Here is a 26036-nt window from a genome sequence, read left to right on the forward strand (position 1 = left end):
ACCAGCAGGGGACTGCAGGGAGCTGGTGGAGACTGGCAGGGAGCCGGCTTAGCTTTTTCTATTTATTTCTGTCATTATTTATAATTATTGTTTCTATTTATTTATATCTATTCCTGTTTAGTGCTTGTTGTGGGTTACAGGTACATTCTACGTACCAAGCATGTGTGAACTGTATGTGTGGGGAACGTATCTCAAGCTAGTTCCATTATTCCTTACGGCCATTAATGCCCCATTCTAACTTGTTTCACTGTAAGTTGTATTATTTAGGAACATAACCTGGACATATAATGAGGACCCCCTGTATAACCCGTATCCAACATCTCTGGAGAAACCTTATATTACTGTCTTTTCACTGACAAAAATATTGGCCCTAGGATAAGGAGCTGAGATCTCGCACACCTGCAACCTCCAGACCGCAGGCTCTCATACAGGCAGCCATTGTGCAGTATCTTGTGGATCTCAGTGGACACCCTAAGCCCACGGCGATGCTTCCCAAATGGCAGGTTGCCACGCCCAGGGCTGGGCCCTGACCTAGTGGAACATGTCCCGGCCTGGTGGGGAAAGGAGGCTGGGGAGCGAGGGAGGGGCTGCTGAGACCACAGGTGCCTGGCTGCAACACCCAGAGAGTAGAGCCCCATGGAATGGGCAGTTGTGGGGGGACTGCAGATCAGGGTCACTCCTCTGCTGCCCTGGTCTCCTTCACACCAGAGCAGGGCCAGGGCAGAGGGTGCAGACACATGACAAGATGCAGCTGCTGAGTCATGTTAGTAAAAGGTTTGGGAGCCAGTTGTCTAGGGCCTAACAGAACTTTGGATCACGTGCAGGGGGTGGGGAGTCAGCTGCCCAGAGCTGAAAAAGCACAGACCCCAAGCAGAGGAAGCTACGCTCCCCCAGTGCTGCAGAAGCCGAGAGGCAGGGGAGACCAGTAGCTCCCGCTCCTTCCACCAATCAGGTTGGGAAGCAGAGGGGGGAACACTAAGGGAGGAGAGTTGGTGTTTAACATCTGGTTCCCCAACCCCGGGCTTCAAGGAAGGCTGATGGGTGGCTTCTCAGTGCTACAGCCCAGTCAGTCAGCTTTGCCAGTCTCAGCAGACACAGACCAACCTCAGTTCACCAGGAGCTTTGCTTCAAGGAGGCTGCAATCTATATTCTTAGCTCCAATATAACATCTTCTCAGTGATGCTTGCCAGCTGGCCAGCAGCTGTGATTAGTGCTGTTTGCTTCTTGATGTGCAATCATCTCTTCCCTCAAAGGGGCCCAAAAACAATCCTGCAGCCCAAAGATCCTTGTCATCACACATTACTAGTCCCTATAATATATTTACGGTAGCAGCAAGAGGCTCTAACCAGCAACGAGGTCTCCTTATGCTAGTCTGGGTACAAACACACAAAAACAAACAGGCTCTGCCTCAGCAACATGAGAGTCTGAATAAACAGCACAGATAAAGGCAGGATTATTGCCCCCATTTTACAGATGGGACATGGGGCAATACTGAGAGACCACAGACCTGGGAGGATGAAGGTGCCAGATTCCTTTGAAAATCCCACCAGGTACTTCTCTGCGTCTTCAGACACACGAATTCTTTTGGAAATCTGGACCTTCAAGACCTGCCCACCTCACGCCAAGCCTGTGACACAGCTAGGAGATGGACCCAGCCTGCTGAAGCCAAGTCCACAGCCTCATCCATGGCACCTTTTCTGCTTCCCCATGGAGAGTGAATATAATACGAGCCGCTACAGACCTGCCACTGGATGCCTGGACCCTGGTGCCCCCTACCAACCCCATATTCTGTCTCTTCCCAGAGCCTCCACTGCCCACAGCCTGGAGAGTCCCTCTTCTCCTCCATTTCACCCGCTCCCTGCAGGTCCCACCACAGGCCACACCCATTCTCTCAGCCACTCCCTCCTCCCTGCATGAGGCCCCCGTTAGCCAGTGCCTCCCACACCTTGCTTTCGTCTATATACACCCTTCCCGGAGCTTCCACCCACCTGTCACACCCTGGAGCTCAGAGTTCCCACTGGCCGCAGCCTGGGGTGGCTCAGGCCAGTGCTCTGGGGAAGCTTGGGGCAGCGCCCAGGCTGGCTGGTGGCCCAAGATTGGAGCTGTCCAGATGGGGCTCCCTCCTCCATCAGTGGGGGACAGGAGGAGTCAGTGTTCCTTCCAGCAGGTGAAGGGAGGTAGAAGGGGAGGTAGGAGCCTCTGGCAGGAGGGATGGGGCCCTGCCCCTCCATCTTCTAGATTATTGCGCTCATATCCAGGGTGGCACAGGCCACTGCAGACCAGCTCCTGAGCAGCAGGTAGCGGATTGTGCATCGATAGTGTCCCACCGCTGAAGAGCTTGGTGTGAGCGCAAAAGCTTCTCGCTCTCCCCTAAACAATATCCCCTCCCCCACCTGTCTCTCGACTATCACACAGGAACCCCATGGCAGAGGCAGGGGTTGGTCCCAATTCTCCAGGCTTCATTCAATTGCCTTAAATAGCCTTTCCCTTTCTGCAACCTCCCAAACAGCTGCTGATTTCTGCAACTCACGAGGCAGAGTCCTACCAATCCCCATCGCCTTCCCGAGCCATCCCGAGGCACTCCCAGAGCTCTCAGCACCAGGTCTGCCGTGGTCACAGGCCCCCTCCCTGCCCATTCCCTCAGTTTGTTCTTGACTGGCTCCTGTTGCTTCTCCTCCACCAATTTCTGACTCCGTCCTCTGCCCCTCTCATGGCTTTTCCTCCTTTTCTTTGTCCCCTTGTCCAGCCAGCCCCACTCTCTGCCTTGGGGCTTGCCTCTGAGTCCCAGCCTTCCCCACCCCAGCTCCCAGTGCGCTCTGAGTCCCAGCCTGTGTCAGGAACCAGGGCAGAGAAGGGAGTTAATCTGCCTGAGGTTACCTAAAGCCCAGGTGAGCCAACGGGAGTGAAGTAGCTTTGTTTAAACAGAACAATTGCAGCTTTTGGGGCATTTCTCTCTGCAGAGAGAAAGACAGAGGGAATGCCTGCCAGCGAACTGGAATGAAAAGTTGGAAATATCCTGACCATCACAAAATCAGCCCCAGAAGTGTAAGTACAAGGGAAGCGTGTAGACAGACACCTTTAGGTTATGGCTATTTTACATTTGGTTGGATTCTCTGCTCTGTTTTCACTTTTGTGCTGTTCTTTGACTTGATGGTGTCCCCTGTAACTTCTAAGCTAAATCCCAGACACAAATCTTTCTCTGCGTGCAACCCATGATTTACTTTTCTGTTGTTTTGTGAATAAATTACTTTTGTTTTACAAATGTTTTGACTTCTGTGTCCTGAGAAGGGTCTGTGTATATGCTGGCCTTAGACTGAAAGGTCAGCTACTGAATCACAGGTTTTATTGTGTGTCTAAGCTCTCTCTGGAGGGGAGTTTAGACTGTAGGGCACCCCACAGGAAGACATCTTGAGTATGTTTTCCTGGGTTAGGGGGTCTTTTCCCACTGAGTGGTGGCAGCCAGGTACCCCCCAGGGTCAGGGAATCTGTGACCCTGGGAAGTTTTAAGGTAAAGCCTGTGTATAGGCAAGGTATTTTTAAGTCTCTTTCTGCAGTCGACGTGTGGAGTGGGGAAGAGCCCCTGACACCTTTGCTGCAGGGTTCTTGTCCAGTCCGTCTCAGCTCCCACCAACCTAGCTGTCCATCTGATCTGTCCCACCCACCACCTGCTCTACACTGCCCTGCCCAGATGGTTCCTCAGACCCCAGGCTCCCTCCTCCCACCTGCGTGGGAAGCTCAGGCTCCCCACTTTCTGCACTGGTTCTACAGTCCCCTGTCCCTCCCTCCCTGGTCCCATTTTTCTCTCACTAAGTCCCATTTCTCCTCCCACAGCTTCCCACTCCCCAAGACCAGCTCCTCTGCATTTGACTCGGGTGGTTTTCTCCTTCACGCAGGCTGGGCCCAGCGGGAGAGGCACTTCATGCTCAGAGAAAATGGCCTCGCTGCTCCTGTTCCTGGCCCCACGATCGGAGAAAAAGCATTGGATGGAAAGTCCTGCTCAGGCTCTGGATCCCTGTGCTGGACCACACTCAATGCAGATAGAATTACTGCACAATGTAGCCACCAAACTGCAACTAGTCGTTACTGACCTGCGTGAACTGCCATTGCCAGAGGTTCTTACTGTTGCCAGATTTGAGCAGTCAGGACTTCTCCCTACCATGTTTCCAGTCCCTGTTTCACTGTATGGGGGCACAGGAGCTTTCCAACATATTCTTGCCTGTTACCTTGGGAGACTAATGCACTGGTTTTCCAAAATGGCTGAACCATTTTTGCTGTCACTGCCAACAGAAATGCAACTGGAGGCAGACGCCACCCATGAATGCTCAGCTGGAATTGGGCAAATAATGAGCAACTAGAGACAGGTTTTATAAGGGGAAGCACCTGTCTAGTGGGGATAGCCATAGCCCAATGGCAATGCATTCCAGGGTTTGAGAATTCACTGGGTCCCTTTGACCGCTCTTGCCACAAAGCCATACTAGCTGGACTTCTTCTGACACTCCAAACCCTAAGCAACTTCCCGGTGTTGCCATTCAAATACAACCTGCCCGTATCCTTCCTTCTCCCCCGCCCCCATGCCCAGACACAACCCCACTGGAAAATGAGCTACGCCGGTGGCTCACGATGGGCATACTCTGTACTAGACAAATCACAGATTTAAAGGTATGTGGCTCAGACGTCCAGGCCGGGCCAAGGGATCATCATGATCATCTAATCCAAGCTCCTGCCCATCGCAGGCCACAGAACCTCGCCTGCCCACTCCTCCCAGAGACCAGCTAGAGCCCTGTAATGCTGACAGTCCCTTAGCATCCATCAGTTCTCTGGCCAAAGGTTCTCTGGAGGGATGGGAAAGGCGTCAAGTTTTTATCAGCCTGCGTTTCAGAGGGTCCCTGTGATGCTGGCAAGGCAGACGCCTGTTTTTGCCCAGGCTTCAGCCATTGATCAAGGAGTTCACGCTGGTTCTGCGCTTGGAGAAGCCTAATTATAGAACACCCCCACCACTTTGGGACCACGACCATGTTTTAGCCAGGCTGCCCTGAAGGCAGCACACCTGGCTGTGAGCCACTCCAGACAGTGTGACATCTGTCACAAGGCTTTGCCTCTCTTTAACCCCTCCCCCACAAGCCCTCGCTCGAGCCTCCTGTCCCAGATGTCCGTGCTGCGCTGCTTATGGGACAGTGCAAAGACCATTTCCTCCTCCAGCATCTGCCTTCCTGCTGCCAGCATGAGCTCAGCTGCAGCAGCAGCAGTCGGCCTGCCCAGCCCTGAGCTCACCACACAGGCTTCTTGCATGACTCACACGTGCAGAGGACACAGCAGGGGCTGCTTCCTTGTAACAAGCTCCATGTATTCCAGTGCTCCGTGCAGTGTGGCTAGTGCCGTGGTAGCCCTCTGGACATGCAGTACTGTGGAAGCAACTCCTATGCTGGTACAGGGCTAGGAATTAGGTACTTCCCCTTTAAATAGCGTGGAGCCTTTCAGCATCCCCAGCTACAGTCTGTGTGTTTCAGCAGCCACCGCTGCCAGAGTCTGTAACAAGGCCTCACATGCTATGAGCAGTCAACAAACAGCCGTCAGGACCTGCTGTGCCCAGGTTCTCCCCTCCATCACATCCTCGTGCAAAGAGCAAACGGCACAATGGCTGGGATGAGGGTAGAAGACAATGGGGGGGAGGGGACATTGTCCACAAAATGGCCACATTGTTGGGCAACTGGGGAGATGCACATGTTGCATGCCAGGATCAGGCTCTCAGATGCATCTACCCCAAGCTCAGCAGCCCCTTTCGGTCTCCCAGGGACCCAACCTGCACTCCCTGTAAGCTGCATGGCTGAGTGGCTGCGCACCAGCCGATCGAGCTCCATGCAAGAGCACAACAGAGCCGTGCAGGCCAGGGACCTGCAGCAGCCAGGCTGATCTGCCCCACTACCACCCCAAACTAGCTTGACCTCCAGCAAGTTGGGGCTGCTGAGCTGCAGGCTGGCACGTGCCACAGGTAGCCCAGCCCCAACCTGGCTCCTGACACAGCAGTACGCAGCGGCCCAACGGCAAGCCCAAACCCCATCTAACTGCAGCAGCCCAGCCCCATCCAGCTATAGGCCCCCCTCCTGCCCTGTCCCCCATCTGGTTACAGTGACCTGGCCTAAGTTCCCATCCAGCCTCATCCCTGTCCCCAGCATCCAGACTCAGGTGCCTGGCCCTTGACCCTATCCAGCCCCAGCCATGCCATCCCTCCAGCCACAGCTCCTACTCAGCCTGGCCCCCGTCCCCATCCAGCCCTTGGCTATTCCGCAACATTCAGATGCTGCTGTGAGGAGAGTCCTGGGTGAATGGCAACAGGGGCAAAGCTTTGGGCAGAAGGGGCAGGCATAGCCTCCTCCCACCAGCCCGTCAGTGCTGCCAGGAGCTCACCACCTGGCACTTCCATGGCCAAGGAAAGGGCCTGGGGCTCTGGTTACCACTGCTGCTGCTGTAGGGACAGAGGTGGCTGGGAGCCCTGGGGCCTTTCGAATCATCAAGTCACAGAATCACAGAATCACAGGGCTGGAAGGGACCTCAGGAGGACATCTAGTCCAGCCCCCTGCTTCAAGCAGGATCAACCCCACTAAGTCATCCCTGCCAGGACCTTGTGAAGCCGGGACTTAAAAATCTCAAGGGATGGAGAATCCACCACCTCTCTAGGCAACGCATTCCAGTGCTTCACCACCCTTCTCGTGAAGCAGTTTTTCCTAATATCCAGCCTACACCTCTCCCTCTTCAGCTTCAGACCATTGCTCCTTGTTCTGCCATCTGACACCACTGAGAACAGTTTCTCACCCTCCTCTTTAGAGCTCCCCTTCAGGAAGTTGAAAGCTGCTATTAAATCATCCCTTAAGTCTTCTATTCTGTAAACTAAACAAGCCCAAATCCCTCAGCCTCTCCTCATAGGTCTTGTGCTCCAGCCCCTTAATCATTTTTGTTGCCCTCTGGTGAACCTGCTCCAGCAAATCCACATCCTTTTTATACCGGGCGCCCCAAAACTGGATGGACATAATATTCAAGATGTGGCCTCAACAGTGCCAAATAGACATGAATAACTACTTCTCTAGATCTGGCAACTGTCCACCTTGGCTACGTCTACACGTGCACGCTACATCAAAATAGCTTATTTCAATGTAGTGACATCGAAATAGGCTATTTCGATGAATAACGTCTACACGTCCTCCAGGGCTGGTGCCGTCGACATTCAACTTCGACATTGGGCAGCACCACATCGAAACAGGCGCTGCAAGGGAACGTCTACACGCCAAAGTAGCACACATCGAAATAAGGGTGCCAGGAACAGCTGCAGACAGGGTCACAGGGCGGACTCAACAGCAAGCCGCTTCCTTAAAGGGCCCCTTCCAGACACAGTTGCACTAAACAACACAAGATCCACAGAGCCGACAACTGGTTGTAGACCCTGTGCCTGCAGCATGGATCCCCAGCTGCAGCAGCAGCAGCCAGAAGCCCTGGGCTAAGGGCTGCTGCCCACGGTGACCACAGAGCCCCACAGGGGCTGGAGAGAGAGCATCTCTCAACCCCCCAGCTGATGGCCACCATGGCGGACCCCGCTATTTCGATGTTGTGGGACGCGGATCGTCTACACGTGCCCTACTTCGACGTTCAACTTCGAAGTAGGGCGCTATTCCTATCTCCTCATAGGGTTAGCGACTTCGACGTCTCGCCGCCTAACGTCGATTTCAACTTCGAAATAGCGCCCGACACGTGTAGCCATGACGGGCGCTATTTCGAAGTTGGCGCCACTACTCCGAAGTAGCGTGCACGTGTAGACACAGCCCTTGTGTCCTTCCCCCATCTGAGGCATCTGATCTCATTGCCAGCACACATCGCCTGTCTCATCCATGTGTACAAAGGCCATTTTAAAAGACTTAACATAGCTTCACTTCAAATGAACAGCTGGGTCCAGATCTGGATTTACCCCACTTCTCAGGTGTGGTGGTTCAGCTCCAACCAGAAGAGAAGGGCTGAAAGAGGAGAAGTCTTATCTTGTTCCCTGTGTGTCACCCTCTCTGATTTTCCCTTTCTAGTTCAGAGCCACCAGGAGCTGGATGCTGAGCCCCAGGTCCTCTGTACTCTCACCAGACGCCCTCACCAATAAAGGTAACGATTGAAGTATGTACGCAGCACCTACACTTTGTTGTTTTGTTCTGGGTATTGCTGCATAATTAAGACATATCTATAAAGAACCTCTTCTAGAACATAATGGCCAAAATTCTCTTTCCTGTGTAGGTTAGCTGCCATATGTCACATGGCTTAGTCCTTATTTTTATGACAATGGTAATTTACACTTCACTGTAACCAGCCACATGGGCTGAAGCAAACTGCTGAGTGGTTGCCACTGCCTGTGAAGCTCAGTCTGAAACTCTGCCATCTCTGTCTTAGAAGTACCCTTCCTCAGAAAGAAGCCCTTGGCATGTACTTGTCCTCCCTGGAACAGGGGTGAACAGAGCCTGAAGTTGTTAATGGTGTAGATAATGAGAGAATTTTCACACATTCTGATTTTGGCAAAGAGGGTAGATGAAATGTAAAGTGGATGGAGTTTACAGCTACGTCATCTTAAAGGAAAATATTCAGACTTTTTAACACTTATGACTTAAATAGTTGCAGTGGTTTTGCTAGAGAGTTTTTATTCTGGTTGCATTAGCCAGCGATCTTAAATCAAACCTTTTTCCCTGGTTCGAAAAGTATGTGTGTGTGTGTGTGTGAGAGAGAGAGAGAGAGAGAATGCACACGCATGGTTTCGAAAATGCCACCTACATAGCTATCATATTCACATAGCTGATGGTGTGGAATTATGTACAATTTGTATTGGCCTGACTGCAATTTTGGCTCAGGAATGATGAATTGACAAGTGAGTTATGCAGGTCTTAAGCACCCATGACCCCACCGTCATGCACTCTGTAAATACCACAAATTTCACAGAAAGTGATATAGCTAATGATGTTTCTGAGAGGGTTAAAGCGAGATTTTTGGGAGGATTTTTTTTAAGAAAACATTCTTCCATCTGCACAGCCTGGTTCCCTTGGCACCAGGGATCCAACTTGTACAGAGTGCAGAGGAAGAAAATACAACATAAGTAATAAATAGAAAACGCCTCTAAAAGAACCCAATCACTTTTCTATAAACTCAGTCAGCTGCAGTCAGTTCTAGGGTAAAAGCAAATGTTGTCCCATTGCCAAGTTCTATTTCTCTCTTTCCATGAGGCTGACAGCCCAGGGCTGGAGGAAACAATTGTGCATTGCTAGGTCAATGACAGACTGAACAGGGAATAGTAATCTGTGCAACACTCATTTCACTTGGTCCTTATCTGTGAGTTGGGGGCAAATTTAAATGTAAGTGTTTTGCACAAATCTGGGCCCAAAAATCAAGCAGAAACTCCATCTAAAGCATAGTTCCTGGGGCCATACCAGAAGCTGACTCATCGGACACATGTGTGAATCTGCAAGGGATATTCAGTATCCCTGCACTTAGGTGACTTTTGCAGACTCAGCAAGAAGGGTCACTAGTATGGGGTGACTGGAGTCTCTTTTCAAGGGCAGAGCACTGCTTCCACTGTGTCATTGCCTCGGATGGCCCACAAGCAAAGCAACCACCTGCAATCTCACTCTCACTTTGTCCTCACCCACAGCTAGTTCAGATTTGAGGACAATTTATACCTTCAAATCAGTGGCACTGCTATGGGCACCTGCAGGGTCCCACAGTATGCCAACATTTTTATGGCTGTGACCTGGAACAATGCTTCCTCAGCTCTCGTCCCCTAGCGTCTCTCCTCTACTTGCACTACATTGATGAGATCTTCACCATCTGGACCCATGGGAAACAGGCTCTTGAAGAGTTCCACCGTGATTTCATAAGAACATAAGAATGGCCATACTGGGTCAGACCAAAGGTCCATCCAGCCCAGCAGCCTGTCTGCCGACAGTGGCCAGTGCCAGGTGCCCCAGAGGGGGTGGACTGAAGACAATGATTAATCGATTTGTCTCCTGCCATCCATCTCCAGCCTCTGACAATTAGAGGCCAGGGACACCATTCCTGCCCTTGGCTAATAGCCTTTTATGGACCCAACCTCCATGAATTTATCTAGCTCTTTCTTAAATTCTGTTATAGCCCTAGCCTTCGCAGTCTCCTCTGGCAAGGAGTTCCATAGGTTAACTATGTGCTGAGTGAAGAAGAACTTTCTTTTATTAGTTTTAAACCTGCTACCCACTACCCATTTCAACAGTTTCCACCCCACCATCAACCTCAGTCTGGACCAGTCCACACAAGAGATCCGCTTCCTGGACACTACTGTGCAAACAAGTGAAGGTCACATAAATACCCTCCTAAACTGAAAACCCATGTATCATTACACTTAACTACATGCCTCCTGCTTCCATCCAGGGCACACTACACAATCCATTGTATACAGCTGGGCACTAAGGTACAACCGCATTTGCTCTAATCCCTCACACAGAGACTAACATCCACAAGATCTCTACCAAGCTCTCCTGAAACTACAATACCCACCTCAGGAAGTGAAGAAACAGACTCATGGGGCCAGATGTGTACCCAGAAGCCACCTGCTACGAGACAGGCCCAACAAGGAAAACACCAGAACATCACTGGCCATCACATTCAGCCACCAGCTAAAGCCTCTCCGGTGCATCATCAGTGATCTACAACCCATCCTGGACAATGATCCTTCACTCTCACAGACCTTGGGAGGCAGGCCTGTCCTCACCTACAGACAGCCTGCCAACCTTAAACAAATTCTCACGGGCAACTACAGACCACAACACAGGAACTCTCAAACCTGGAACCAATCCCTGCAACAAACCTCACTGCCAGCTCTGCTCACATACCTACGCCAGTGATATTATAACAAGGCCTAACCACATCAGCCACACCATCAGGGGCTCTTTCATCTGCACATCTACTAATACAATACATGCTATCATGTGCCAGCAATGCCCCACTGCAATTTACATTGGCCAAACTGGACAGTCTCTGTGTAAAAGAATAAATGGACATAAATCAGACACCAGGAACAGTAACATACAAAAACCTGTAGGAGAACACTTCAATCTCCCTGGACACTCAGTAACAGATTTAAAAGTAGCAGTCCTACAACAACAACAAAAAAATACTTCAAAAGTAAACTCCAAAGAGAAACTGCAGAGCTGCAATTCATTTGCAACTCTGACACCATCAACCAAGGACTGAACAGAACTGGGAGTGGTTGGTCCATTACAAAAGCGCTTCTCCACTCTTGATGTTCACACCTCCACATTAGCTGCTGCTTGTTTTCTCCTCTCGATGTTCACAACTCCACATTAATTGATGATAACGGGCCACATCCTCCGTGACTGAACAGACCTTGTCAGCTCTGGCCCTCCTCTTGACTGAGACTCCCTCTTTAAATCCTCCTCTGGAACTCCCCAACTCAGGCATCTGATCAAGGGGTTCTTTGCCCACAAAAGCTTATGCTCCAAAATATCTGTTAGTCTACAAGGTGTCACAGGACTTCTTATTTTTGAAGATACAGACTAACTCGGCTACCCCGCCAATATTTTGCCCACACAGCAGCTTGTGCTACTCCTACAACTGTTGCTGATCATTCATTTTATTTTGGATATTTAAACATTAAAATTGCCAGTACAAGTGATTTGGGATGCAGAAGTGGGACCGTGATTTGATTTATTTTGTACTAATATAAATTGTGTTTGTTGTTAGTTGGTGTTTTATATTAATTTATACGTACCTAGACCCACGACTGCAATGGATGCATTTTCAATACATCCAAACCCAAATAATATTAAACTCAACTAACGAGTCTCCTGGCTAACCCAATTAATCTCATATATTCCAAGCCCCATTATTTAGTGACAGAGCTGAGTGTACAGCATGTTTTCATGAATGATCCTACCTGGCACTGTTCCCAGAAAGCAGCCCTCTCTGCACACCCGTTTGCTCATGACTTGCCTCTCTCTTAGATCAGATCACGTGAAAATTTCAAATCCTGATTATTTGCATTGTGGTGATACCCAAGACCCCCTGTGACAGGCACTGTGCAAACACAGAACCCCGGTCCCCATCTCAGGAGCCCATAGCTTCAACATAAAATGGTGTGATGACGTGGGCTTGTGAGGATTTTATTCCCCTTGTTATGTTGCATGTGTTTCCTACTGTCCTGTAGTAACTCCTTGTGAACATCTCAGTTTCCCTAGGCACAGCATCAATGCACAGTTGGTGATGGATGTTCCAGGTGTGATAATTTGGTCCCCAGGCTCTTCATAACCTAGGCAACCATGTGATGCATTTAGCGCTGGGGAAACAGGACAAAGGCTGGGGGAGAGGCCTGAAGGTTGGAATTTGAATGTGGTAGTTGGGGAGGGGGACCCATCTCAGCTGGTTGGCCAGGAAGGGGTGAGAACCATGGCCCTGACTCTGACCTCCTCTGGGCCCCCTCCCTCCAAGATGGATGGTGTGATGGAGTAGGGGTGAGTGGGGGTGTGAGAGTCAGCCTGGATGTGTGTGACAGGCAGAGCAGCTCCCAGCGGCTAAGGATTACCCCTGGGGCTGTAACCTAAGCTGGCAGGTTACACCTCTGACGTGAACACAGAGCAGAGAGGAGCCAAGCTGGGTTTGAATCGGGGGGCGGGGTGCAGTTAGAAGCTGGGGGGAGAGTTTGGAAGGCAGCCAGCCTGTGCTGAGGGGAAACTACACCCCAGATGGCACAACCCTTGGGCTCCTCTCCCCAGGATGGGTTGGAAGGACTGTCTCTGACTGCTGTACTGATGCTTCTGTGAGAAACTGGGCATCTGTTGCCTAATAAACCTCCTGTTGTACCTGCTGAGTGAGAGTCACTCCTGCCTGAGGGGTGCAGTGCATGGGGACCCCTGAACCCTAACAAAGATGGTACTGGCAGCTTCTGGTTTCCGTGCTGACAAGTCTGTTCTATGCTGTGTCCTTGTCACCCAATAACCCACCTGTTCTCCCTGCCGAATGAGGGTCACATCTGACTGTGGATGGGGTGCAAGACCTGGGGACCCCCAACACTGGGACAGATGGATTCAGCTGCTCAGCGTATACCGTGTGTGTGCCTGTGTGTGAAATCCACATGCATATGTAAGGAGGGTGGAAGGTAGCTTGGAGAGTACTCCACTGGGAGGAGCAACCAGGTGTTGGAGGTGTGCCAAGAGTGGAGGACAAAATGTTCCATGTGGAGGTAGTAAGCTCTTTCCTTACCCTTGATTTCCCAATCAAGGCTGCGTCTACACGTGCACGCTACTTCGAAGTAGCGGCAGTAACTTCGAAATAGCGCCCGTCACGTCTACACGTATTGGGCGCTATTTCGAAGTTGAAATCGACGTTAGGCGGTGAGACGTCGAAGTCGCTAACCCCATGAGCGGATGGGAATAGCGCCCTACTTCGACGTTCAACATCGAAGTAGGGACGTGTAGACGATCCGCGTCCCGCAACATCGAAATAGCGGGGTCCTCCATGGCGGCCATCAGCTGGGGGGTTGAGAGATACTCTCTCTCCAGCCCTTGCGGGGCTCTATGGTCACCGTGGGCAGCAGCCCTTAGCCCAGGGCTTCTGGCTGCTGCTGCTGCAGCTGGGGGTCCGTGCTGCATATACAGGGTCTGCAACTAGTTGTTGGCTCTGTGTATCTTGCACTGTTTAATGAAAGTGTGTCTGGGAGGGGCCCTTTAAGGGAGCGACTTGCTGTTGAGTCCGCCCCGTGACCCTGTCTGCAGCTGTGCCTGGCTCCCTTATTTCGATGTGTGCTACTTTGGCGTGTAGACGTTCCCTCGCTGTGCCTATTTCGATGTTGGGCTGAGCAACGTCGAAGCTGAACATCGACGTTGCCAGCCCTGGAGGACGTGTAGACGTTATTCATCGAAATAGCCTATTTCGATGTCGCAACATCGAAATAAGCTATTTCGAAGTTGGGTGCACGTGTAGACGTAGCCCAAGAGAGAAGTCCCTCAGTTTCCCTGATCCTGCCCTAGTGTCTGTCTCCGAGCACCTAGACGCAGTAGATATACCTATGTCGTAGAACCGGAAAGGACCTTGAGAGGTCATGGAGTCCAATCCCTGGCCTCTGAGCAGGACCTAGGACCATCCCTGACACATCTGCTCTTTTTTAAATCTATGTGCCCCTAAATGGCCCCCTCAAGGTTTGAGCTCACAACCCTGGGTTTAGCTGGCCAATGGTCTAGCATGCTAGAGTGCGGCAAAAGCTCAGGGGATTGCTACCATGATAGGGAGCATTTCACCAGTAAGTCAGCAGTTCAATTGCAGCCAGACTGAAAGAAAAACTTCGACACCAATATGGCACGTACCAGAGGGTTCACAAATGCAAACTTTCACTGAGATATGTAAATCACCAAGAGACAGCCTCTGTGTAACCACTTGTATTTTAGAATAAATGCACCTGATTTTAATTCGACTTGAGCTACTTTTTCCTGACCTAGCTAAGTTGAACTGTTACTCTCATTCCAAAGTAAGAGCGCCCACATGTGCAGGCTCACCCTGAAAACCAAAAGGGTGAATTCAAACCCACTGAGTTACTTCACTGCAAGTTTGTGTACCGACAAGGCCATATTCCGGTTCCCAGTAACCAGGTTCAGGGGGAAAGACAGGCAATGTGACAAAGAACCTCAGCAGAATCGGTGCTAATACAATCCCTTTGGGAGCTTTTCAGCTGAGATGCCAAGGACTAAATTTCCCACAGGATTAAATGCACCTCTCTGGTCAGCAGTGTGCCCCTCCAGGGAAAGCCTGAGCTCAAGAGGCAGTGTGTGTGATAGGGCGGAGGGTGAGTCTGGGGGTGAAGGAAGCTTGCCCTGCTTTCTAGGCTATAGCTATCCTGCGTACAAGCAGAGCAGCTCCATCTCCAGAGCCACCAATCCATCTGGCTCTTCTGCCAGCACAGAAATTGTTAAATTGAAAAGAAAAGAAAAGAAAAGGTGTTTGCAAGGGAACTGAAAGCGAATCACTCACCCACTGGTTCCAGGTCTCTGGGCCTGAGAAAATCGCCAGTCTGGGTTAGGTTGAGCCTGCTGCAAAGCAAACAGAAAAGTATTTTAATGCCATTATTCTTGCCTTTGGAAATCAAACCAAACAAATCCAGGATTATTATAGCCTGGAAATCCTTCCATGCTTTGGAGAAGCTAAAAATGTAGATGAAAGAGAATAATTTTAAAATTCAGTGGAGTAACCAGAAATATACCTGTCTGGGTAAAAGAAACAAACAGGGACACAAAACAACCAGACCCTCCTCCCCGTGGAGTATTTCTGAGTCAAGACAATGGCTAGAAAGCATGACACAACCATTCGGTGACTAATCTTCCAAAATAAGCTCTGGAAACCAAGATGTGAAAGAAACGAAGCATGCAATGGACTGATAAGGGCATCAGTTTAATCTGGAGAACTCCATGGTACCAGAAATAATGAGCTGAGGGAGAAGCAGAGTTAATTGATACTCAGAAGGATGTGTTTTAATGCCAGGAGCTGGAATGATGCCAGACCTTCCTAATTTGCCCTTTCTCAGAAAGCTTGGACAGTGTCTTGTTTTCACATTGCATAATTAAATTATAATTTAATTAATCTTTTCCTGGAGATTGTGCCCCTGATGCATTACATCAGTATTTTTTCTGCCTATGTAGAAAAGACTTCACTTCCCACAACAAAATGTATTATTTGTTTGGGAACTACAACAGACTACAGATGTAACAGACCACTATGGAACTTGATTAGTTGGGCCTTGTATCACTTCCACCCACATTGTTTCATTAACAGACAATGGGCAGTTTGTAAATAAAGAAAAACATGCAACAGCTCTGTGTATTAGGTCTTTGTAAAGAGAACTAAAAGGCAGAGCTGTTTTCCATCTGAAGTACAAGTACTTCCAAAAACAACACACTTCTAGCTCTCTTTTTAATTAGCTCCACAGTAATACTGTGCTGCCTTTAAAGATGTCTCCTGGGTTATCTTGGGAATGAGCAGTTTTAGGCTTTATAAGGCAGAACAGGATTATTCTACTTGTACACACAATTATTACAGAAGGAAGATGGATGCAGCTGACCTAGTTTTTTATTTGGCAGAAGATGGGATATTACTAATTTACCTGCAGCTTTAATGATTATGGTAATGAAAAGCTTCAGAATAAGGACCGAGTTCTCCAAAAGGAGTCTCTTTGCCATTCAAATGCAAGGTAAAACGTATCTAACTTTTGACTTCTATTTTTGCAAATACTGACACACACATCACAATATGTATACACACACTCATTTTGTGACAGAGGGCTTCTCTGGATTTGGTCTCTGAAATAATACTGTCACTTTCCATTTTAGGATATACAGTTAAAAAAATAATTTCAGACCTGGAGCACAGTCAAACCTGGACTCCTAAATGTGGCATTCATATCTGTGTATCAGCAGTTAATCCAATTTGACATTTTCAAAATGTCCTGAGCTCCTTCTGACCTCACTAGGATCACTGGGAACTGCAGGTGCTCAGCACTTCTAACAATGGAGCTACATATTTGTGCCTTCAAGTCTGAAAATTTTGGCCAGAGTTGCCACCACGGTGTGATCAGCAGATAGTAACATACAGCACCAAATGAAAAGTTTCCGCAAAAAACCTACAAAGTACAACTAGGTAAATGGAGGTAGACATCTCATAGAGCTGGAAAGGACCGTGGGAGGTCATTGAGTCTGGCCCCCTGTCCTCTTGGCAGGTCCAAGCACCATTCTTCCCCGGCCACCAACCTACTTGCCCCAGATCCCTAAATGTCCCCCTCAAGGGCTGGGCTCACAACTCTGGGTTCAGCAGGCCAATGCTCAAACCACTGAGCTATCCCTCCTCCCCAAGCTCTCCCTCCCCAGCTAACCTTTGGGTCACAACCTACTAGGCTCCAAGTCCAGCTTCACATGCAGAATAAAGTAGTCAGAGGTTAAAAAAAATCATATTTACCCAGAAGAAGAGCTGAAAAGTATGTTTCTCTAACCAGCATAAGTTACCTGAACCCCCCTTGTAGATTGTAGATCATCAGGGATCTACAACCCATCCTGGACAATGATCCCCCACTTTCACAGGCCTTGGGAGGCAGACCTATCATTGCTCACAGACAACCTGCCAACCTAAAACAAATCCTAACAAGCAACTATACACCGCACTACAGTCACTCTATCTCAGGGACCCATCCATGCAACAAACCTCGTTGCCAGCTCTGCCCATATATACACACCAGCAACATCATTACAGGACCTAACCGGATCAGCCACACCATCGTGGGCTCATTCAGCTGCACATCTACCAATGTAATTTATGCCATCATGTGCCAGCAATGCCCCTCTGCCATATACATTGGACAAACTGGACAGTCTCTACGTAAAAGAATAAATGCACACAAATCAGACATCAGAAATGGCAATATACAAAAACCCATAGGACAGCACTTCAATCTCCCAGGACACACAGTAGCAGATTTAAAAGTAGCTATCCTGCAGCAAAGAAATTTCAAGAACAGACTCCAAAGAGAAATTGCTGAGCTACAATTCATCTGCAAATTCAATACCCTCAGCTCAGGATTAAACAAAGACTGTGAATGGCTGGCTAAATACAAAAGCAGCTTCCCCTCTCTTGGAGTTCACACCTCCAGATCTGCTGATGACAATACAACTCAGCCTGCCTGACTGAGCTAACCTTGTTATCCCCAGCCTTGCTCTGGCCTATTTATACCTGGCCTTGCAGATTTCCAGGACCAGCATCTGAAAAAGTGAGTTAACTCACGAAAGCTCATGCTCTAAACTTTTCTGTTAGTCTATAAGGTGCCACAGGACCCTTCGTTGCTACTACTGAACCCCCCTTGTCTCTCTAATACTGTGGGACCGGCCCAGCTGCCACAACACTGCACACAAGAGTGTGAGGAATTGCGTAAGAAAGGGAAGAGTGTGTAAACAAGGCCTGACCTAAAGAGAACAATTTAGTTCCCTCCCAGTCTAAGGCTTTGGTGCTGGAGTGTTAGATGCTATTTCCACCCAAGCATCCCACTTCCCCTGTGCAGAGCCTGGGCTCCTCCCCTGCTTCTGGCCGGACAAGCGGGGGCCCTGCACTTTGCACAGTGTATGGAAGGGCTGAAGGAGAGAAGTGGGTATGAACGGTGACTGAACAGACAGGACAGAGACACACACATGGCTTACCCCATCGCAGGGACTCACTAATGTGCTGGCCCCCTGCTCAAAGGCAGCCATGCTCTCCCCAGTAGTGGAATGGCTGAACGGTTTAATGAAGAAGAAATCCCCTTGATCAGACATTGGAGAGAAACAAGACTTGTAGTGCTGCGCCTGGGACACCAGCCCAGCTCCACCCACATCCAGATACTTGAGAAAACCTTCTGAATTCAACTGCCCAGGGAAGTTCGACGCAGACTTGCGGCCTGTCCTCCGACAGCAACGTGAGAGGGGCCAGCTCACAGCTCCAGGGCCAGACTTGAGGCATTTGGCACCTAAGACAGCCAGCATCACGCAGGACACCAGTGAAATGGCTACCAGGGAGATGGTAAGGTAGAGCGTGAGGCTGGCTATTCTGGAAGGTGATTTGGGAAGGTCCAAGGCCTTAGCAAAATCCTGCACAGTGTTCTCCTCAGGGGAGATGACCAGAGTCACTGAGGCAGATAGCGATGGGGTCCCATTGTCCCTCACCTGCACCACCAGCCTGTGGGGGGCCCCTGACTCCCTGAGGGCCTCAGTGATTCGGATCTCTCCAGAGCGGAGTTCCACCCGGAAGGGACAGGGCTCACTGGGCTCCTGGAGATGGTAGGAGAGCCAGGCATTGTGACCACTGTCAGCATCCACAGCCACAATCTTGGTAACCAGGTAGCCAGGCTCCGCCGAGGAAGGTACTGTCTGTTGGAAGGCAGAGTCCCTAGGGACAGGCGGGTATACGATGGTGGGCGCATTGTCGTTCTCATCCAGGATGAACAGGTGCAGCACAGCGGTGCTGCTCAGGGGAGGGGACCCAGCATCCTGCACTTCCACGGGCACTTGAAACATTTTGTCCAGTTCGTAGTCAAGCACCTGCAAAGTGTAGATGGTCCCGTTCTCCGGGTTGATGTGGAAGTAGGTTGAGATGGGTAGATCCTGCACACCAGAGTCCAGCATGGAGTAGGAAAGTTTGGCGTTGGCACCCACATCAGGGTCGGAGGCAGAGACAGAGAATACAGAGGCACCAGGGAGGGTGTTCTCCTGAATGTGGGCTGTGTAGGAGGTGCTGGAGAACTGGGGCACGTTGTCGTTCACATCAGAGATTTGGAGGAAGATGGTTTTCTGGGTGGACCTTGGAGGGGACCCTGCATCCGTGGCTGTAACAGTGATGTTGTATTCAGCAGCCTTCTCTCGATCGAGAGGCCCAGCGGTGACCAGTGAGTAATGCCCTTTGAAGGAGCTCACCAGTTTAAAGGGGAGGTCGTTGCTTATCTGAAGATGGACTTGTCCATTCTTCCCGGAATCGCTGTCCTTGACACCAATTAGTGCAATCACCGTACCCAGGGACGCGTCTTCCTGCACCGGGCTGGACAGGGAGGTCAGCACAATGTCCGGGCTGTTGTCGTTCACATCCACCAGCTCCACGCGGAGGCTGCAATGTCCCTCCATGGCAGGAAAGCCCTTGTCTCTGGCTCGAATGGCTATCTCGTAAGCGCTGCACTCCTCGAAATCCAGCAGGGCTTTGGTCCGGAGCTGCCCTGTCTGGGGGTCCAGGCTGAACAGGCTCAGCACTTTATCCGGGGCGGTATTGCTGGTTTTGAACAAATATTCAACTTGCCCATTCAGGCCTTCATCCAAGTCAGTGACGTTCAGCTGCGTAACCAGCGTCCCTGCTGGGGCATTTTCCTCCAGGTACACTTTGGAAACTGGTGGGTCGCACACAGGGGCATTGTCGTTGGCATCCAGGACGTGAATCGTGACCATGGCAGTGCCAGATCTCACCGGGTCCCCACCGTCCAGCGCTGTGAGGGTTAAGTGATGGACAGCCACTTTCTCCCTGTCCAGGGCCTTCTCCAGCACGATTTCAGGCATTTTCACACCATCCCCTCTGACGTGTATGTGCAGGGCGAAGTGCTCACTGGTGCTGAGCTCGTAGGTGGAGATGGAGTTGGAGCCCATGTCTGGGTCTTCTGCTGCCTCCAGGGGCAGGCGAGTCCCTGGGTTGGCCACCTCCGTGATCTCCAGCGAAACTTCCTGCCTCGGGAACTGCGGCGCATTGTCGTTCACGTCCAGAATTTCCACCTCCAGCCGGTGCAGCTGCAGCGGGTTCTCCAGCACCAGCTGGAGCTGCAGGGAGCACGTGGGACTCCGGCCGCACAGCGCTTCGCGGTCCAGCTTCTCCTTCACCAGCAGGACCCCGTCTGCCAGGTTCAGCTGGAAGTGCCGGCGGCCGCCCTCGCCCACCAGCCTGAGGCCGCGGGCCGGCAGGCTCTGCACCTCCAGCCCCACGTCCTTGGCCACGTTGCCCACAAAGGAGCCCGGCTCGCGGCCCTCTGGCACGGAGTAGCGCGTCTGCGCGCGAGCCGGGGCCGGCAGCCACAGGCAAGCTCCGAGCAGCAGCAGCAGCAGCCGCCGCGGCCAGCGCGCACTCCGGCCCCCGGCCATGCCGCGATCCGCTGGGCTGGGCGCCCCTCCCCGCCCCACCCCGCCTCCCCGGCAGGAGCTGCAGCCGGAGCCGGGAAGGCAGGCGACCTCCGGCGCTCGGCTCGGCTCGGCTCAGCTCGGCTCCGCTCGGCTGCAAGCGCGGCGCGGGAAGCCGGCAGCGAGGGGTGCTGGCAAGTGACAGTCCCGCCCCCCGCAGCAGTGCCCCTTCCCCGGCCCCGCCACTCCCCCCGCCGGCCCCGCCCGGCAGAGACGCGCGGGGAGGGCGCGCAGCTCCGGCGGGGCGGCCAGTGCCGGGGCAGCGCTGAGCACCGCGTCGGGGGGCGTGGGGGGACAGGAGCCGGGTCCCGTCCCCTGCGGCGGGTTCGCGCTCTCCTCCAGCCCGTGCGCCAGGCCTGGGTCACCCGGGGACGCTGCCCCTCCCGCGGGGAGCTCACCTCCGTGCCGCCGGCGGCGCCGCGTCCCAGGCTGGCGCAGGGCTTCATGAACACGAACTCGCTGATGTCCGAGCCGGGAGAGAAGCAGGATCTGTACCCCCGGGCAGAGGGGACCGTGGGGGTCACCGGCACGTCGATCAGGGCGTCCCCCAGGCGCGGCTGGCACTGGACTGGCCTCGGCAAAGGGCCTGGGAGCGGCCGGGACGCGCCCGCGTCCACACAGCTGCCAAGCACCGCCCGGGCCCCGCCCCTGACCCAGCGGACCCCCAGCGCCGCCAGCCCCGCCAGGGCCAGCGTTGAGACGGCGGCTAAGGCGGCGATCAAGCACAGCGTCAGGCTGGGGAGGCGCCGCCCGTCCGCCCCGGGGGCCCTTGACCCCAGCAAGGCTGCCGGGCCCGTCCCCTCCAGCTGCACCAGCACGCGGACTGAGGCGGAGCGGGGCGGCTCCCCCGCGTCTTTGACGAGCAGGACGAGCTCCTGCGTGGCCGCATCCTGCTGCTGGAGGGCTCGCGTGGTGCGGATTTCCCCGGAGCGCAGCGCCACGCCGAAGAGCCCGGGCTCGGTGGCCTGCACTAGCTGGTAGGCCAGCCAGGCGTTCCGCCCGGAGTCCGCGTCCACCGCCACCACCTTGGTCACCAGGGCCCGGGGACGGGTGGAGCGGGGGATCCTGACCTGCAGCGCCGAGCCCCGCGCACTTCCAGGGAGCTGGATCCACGGGGCGTTGTCGTTCTGGTCCGTGACGAAGAGGTGGACCAGCGCCCGGCTGCTGAGGGCCGGGGAGCCGCCGTCCGAGACCTGCACCTGGAACTGGAGATAGGGTGTGCTCTCGTGGTCCAGGGGCAGCTTGGCGGAGACCTGCCCGCTGCTGGCTTCCACCGACACGAAGGCGGAGGGGTCGGCGGCGGCCCCCGCGCCCGGGCCGCGCAGCAGGGCGTAGGCCAGGCGCGCGTTCTGGGCCAGGTCGGGGTCGGTGGCGGACACGGTGAGCAGCAGCTGCCCCGCCGGGTTGTTCTCCGCCACCGCCGCCTCGTAGGCCGCCCGCGGGAAGCGCGGCGCGTTGTCGTTGACGTCGGCCAGGGCGATGGCGAGCGGCGAGTGCCGGGCGAGCGGCGGGCTGCCCAGGTCGCGGGCCGAGACGGTGAGGTTGTAGTGGGAGACGCTCTCACGGTCCAGCGCCCGGCTGGTGAGCAGCGTGTACTGCTGCTCCGAGTCCTGCCGCAGCCGGAACGGGAGCCCGCCGGGCACGTGGCACCGCACCCTGCCCCGCTCCTCGGAGTCCCGGTCCGCCACGTGGATCACGGCCACCACGGTCCCGGGCGGCGCGTCCTCCGGCAGGGCGCTGGCCAGGGAGGTGACGACCAGCTCCGGGGCGTTGTCGTTCACGTCCGTGACCTCCACGGTGACGCTGCAGTGCTCCTCCATGGGGGGCGAGCCCCGGTCGCTGGCCGCCACCTCCACCTCGTACACAGCCGCCTCCTCGAAATCCACAGGCCCCCGCACCCGGAGCTCTCCGCTGCGCGCGTCGATGGCGAACACGGCGCGCGAGGCTTCCGAGTTGTGGCTGCTCAGGGCGTAGCGCACCTCGCCGCTGGGCCCCTCGTCCACGTCCGTGGCCTTCAGCCTCAGCACCAGCGTGCCGGGCGGCGAGTTCTCCGCCACGCGAGCGCGGTAGGCGGGCTGCTCGAAGACGGGACGGTTGTCATTGGCGTCCAGAACCTGCACCAGCACCCGCGTCTGGCTGGAGCGCGGCGGGGAGCCGCCGTCCGCCGCGGTGAGCACCAGCTGGTGCAGGGCCCGGTGCTCCCGGTCCAGCGCTCTGTCCAGCACCAGCTCCGGGAACTTGCTGCCGTCCGCCCGCGCCTTCACGTTGAGATGGAAGTTCTCGCTGGCGCTGAGGTGGTAGCTCTGCAGGGCGTTGGAGCCCACGTCCGGGTCCTGCGCCTCGGGCACGGGGAAGCGGGCGCCCAGCGAGGCCAGCTCGTAGACCTGTAAGGCCACCTGGGCGCTGGGGAAAGCCGGAGGATTGTCATTGATGTCCAGCACTTCCACCTCAATGCGGTAGAACTCCGCGGGGCTGTTCAGAGCCAGCCTCAGGTGCAGGAAGCACCGCGAGCTCTGCCGGCAGAGCTGCTCTCTGTCGATTCTGTCACTGACGGCGATAACGCCCGTGTTCACGTTCACCGAGAAGTACTGCGAGTCCGCGTCGGAGAGGACCTGCAGGTTGGCAGCCTCCAGCTTTGCCACGTCCGTCCCCAGATCCTTAGCAATGTTGCCCACAGAGGCGCCTCGAGGCAGCTCCTCGGGGATCGCGTACCGGATCTGGGCGGCAGAGCTGTGCAAGAGCAAGCAGAGAGACAAGACAGGCTGGAGTGCCAGGGACCGGGCGGCCTTCCCCGTGCCTAGCATCGCTCTGCAATCCACCGCCCCGCGCAGCTCAGAGCGCGCCTGCTCCGACTGCTGCCGGAGGCACCGGGGATCTGCACCAAAGCAGCGGGGAGAAAGGGCGCCGCGGCCGCGCGTTCCCTCGCCCGTGCGGTGTTTTGGGCACACTTGGAAGAGGCAGAGCCCGTTCCGGCGGGGGGCGAGGGGAGGCGCACGCGCTGATCTCCGATCGTAGCCTCTGGTTCATTGGCTCCGAGCGCCTTCCCGTTCCTCCAATCACGAGGCTGCTTCTCGGGACGGCAACTCGAGCACCAATCCACGGGCGGACGTGGCCGCGGACCTGCGGCGTTTAACCTGGAGACGCGCGCAAAGCGCGGCCGGCGCCGGCGGCGCGCCCAGGCGGCAGCGCCACTCCCAGCGCGGGGCTCCGGGTGACCTGTCGGCGAAACACCCAGGGATCGAGGGCCGGCCCCGGCCCCGGCCCCGGCCCCGGCCCCCTCCGCGTTCCCCTCCGAGCGGCGCGGCCGGTCTCACGCCCAGGGGAAAGTTCGTGAAAGGCGAAGAAATAAGCAGGGGCTCCCCCGCCCCCGCCCCCTCACTGGGGCTGCCGGGTTACTCCCGGGGTTAGTTACTCCCGGCTCCCTCGCGTAAGCAGGTGACAAAGCTGCCGTCGCTCGGGCACCAGGCGGAGCCCTCTGAACTGAGCCCGGGCTCTGGAAGGGCCTGAGAGGTACCCGGGGAGTGATCGCTAAGAGACAAGAGGCGGGAGGAACCTGGCGCCTCTGCCGCTGGAGCTAACGGCCAGCTGGGCCCCACCGCAGGCGGTAGGGGACACGCCCTCCTTCTTCGAGCGCCGGCCCCGGGCCAGTGCAGGGCACAGCGGCCCGCCCGCCGGGTGCGTGGCGCACAGCCCTGCCCGCAGCAAAGCACCGCCGGCCTTGGGCGGGCGCGGCTCGCCCTAGACCCCCAGGCGCCTCCAGCCCCCGAGTCACTGGGCAGGCGCAGGGGCAAAGGGGCCGTCTCACCTGCCCGGATTCATTCGATGTGTTGGTGCCGGACAAGAAAGCGTCGGTCTCCACGGCCAGAGCGCTGGGCGGGGGGCAGCTCAAGGGCCGCAGGAAGGTGAAGTCACTTCTGTCGGAGCCCGGGGACAAGCAGGTCCCGTAGCACTGGCTCTGGGCGTCTGCGGGCCGCAGCGTCACCTCCATGTACCGCAGCGTGCCGTCCGAGCTCAGCTGCAGCTTGGGGCTGGAGTGCTTGAAGACGTCCCGAGACGGGGAGCGGCCCAGGCCGCAGCAGGAGGCGTCCCCGTCCCTTCGCCTGAGGCACCGGGCGGAGAAGACGATGAACGTCACCAGGGACACGGCGCTGACCGCCACCAGGGCCGCGATCAGGTAGAGAGTCAGGTCGGGCTTCTCCTGCGCCTGGGTGAAGAAATCGCGAGCTTTGGCGCTCTCCTCGGCCGCGCTCTCTTCCACGGCCACCAGGAGGGTGACGGTGCAGGACCGGGGGGGCTCCCCGTGGTCCTGGACTAGCACGAGGAGCTGCTGCGAGGCCAGGTCGGTGTCCTGGAAAGCCCGGGCGGTCCGGATCTCTCCGGTGTACGGAGCCACTCGGAACAAGGAGGGGTCCGTGGACTGCGGCAGAAGCGCATAGGAGAGCCAGGCGTTGTGGCCGGAGTCGGCGTCCACGGCTATGACCTTGGTGACCATGAACCCGGCCGGAGCAGATTGCGGGATCCGCTGGGGCGCCGCGGGCCCCCGGCCAGGGCCAGGACCAGGCAGCGGGTGCAGAACGGCCGGGCCGTTGTCGTTCTCATCCAGAATAAAGAGGTAGACGGTGACGTTGGAGCCCAGGGGAGGGGAGCCGGAGTCCTGCACGGCCACGGGGATCTGCAGCACCTGCAGGTGCTCGAAGTCGAAGGGGCGCTGGGCGTACACGTTGCCGCTGTCGGGGTGGACGTGCACGAAGGAGGAGGCAGGCGCGCCCTGGAGCTGGCCGCCCGCGAGGGAGTAGCTCAGGCGGGCGTTGTCCCCCTCGTCCGGGTCGGAGGCCGACACGGTGCAGAGCAGGGCGCCCGGCGCGCTGTTCTCGCGCAGGAAGGCGCTGTAGGACGGCTGCGAGAAGCGCGGCGCGTTGTCATTCACGTCGGAGATGTTCAGCAGGACCGTGGCCCAGGCGCTCCGAGCGGGGCTCCCCGCGTCCCGGGCGGTCAGCGCCACGGTGTGCTGCGCGGCGGCCTCTCGGTCCAGCCGGGCGCGGGTGAGCAGCGCGTAGTGCTTTTCCAAGGGCTTGATTTCGAAGGGCAGGTCGGGGGCGATTTCCAGGCTCACTTCCCCGTTGGCCCCCGCGTCGCGGTCCCGCACGTTGAACAGCCCCACCACGGTCCCCACCGGGGTGTCCTCCGGCACCGGGTTCACCAGCGAGGCCACCAGCACCTCTGGGGAGTTGTCGTTCACGTCCTGCACCTCCACCTGCAGCACGCAGTGGCCCTGCATCTCGGGCACGCCCCGGTCGCGGGCGCTGACGTGGATTTCGTAGGAAG

At 55.1% G+C, this 26036-nt stretch overlaps 2 protein-coding genes across 2 annotated transcripts in view; both read right to left on the minus strand.

Annotated features, from left to right (window-relative positions):
• Positions 1 to 26036, minus strand: part of LOC142021357 (protocadherin gamma-B5-like) — a 151263-nt gene that overhangs the window by 22564 nt on the left and 102663 nt on the right. The window contains exon 4 of the mRNA XM_075010067.1: positions 15025 to 15083. Within this exon, the coding sequence (XP_074866168.1) occupies positions 15025 to 15083 (59 nt within the window). The remainder of the gene's footprint in view (positions 1 to 15024; positions 15084 to 26036) is intronic.
• On the minus strand, positions 20311 to 24669 carry LOC142021116 (protocadherin beta-15-like). The gene is made up of 2 exons (XM_075009600.1): positions 24517 to 24669; positions 20311 to 23441 (listed from the first exon to the last, which is right to left on the minus strand). The coding sequence occupies exons 1-2, from the start codon at positions 24528 to 24530 to the stop codon at positions 20441 to 20443; spliced, it is 3015 nt and encodes a 1004-aa protein (XP_074865701.1). The 5' UTR covers positions 24531 to 24669; the 3' UTR covers positions 20311 to 20440.

Source organism: Carettochelys insculpta, chromosome 15, assembly GCF_033958435.1.
Source record: "Carettochelys insculpta isolate YL-2023 chromosome 15, ASM3395843v1, whole genome shotgun sequence".
NCBI lineage: Eukaryota > Metazoa > Chordata > Testudines > Carettochelyidae > Carettochelys > Carettochelys insculpta.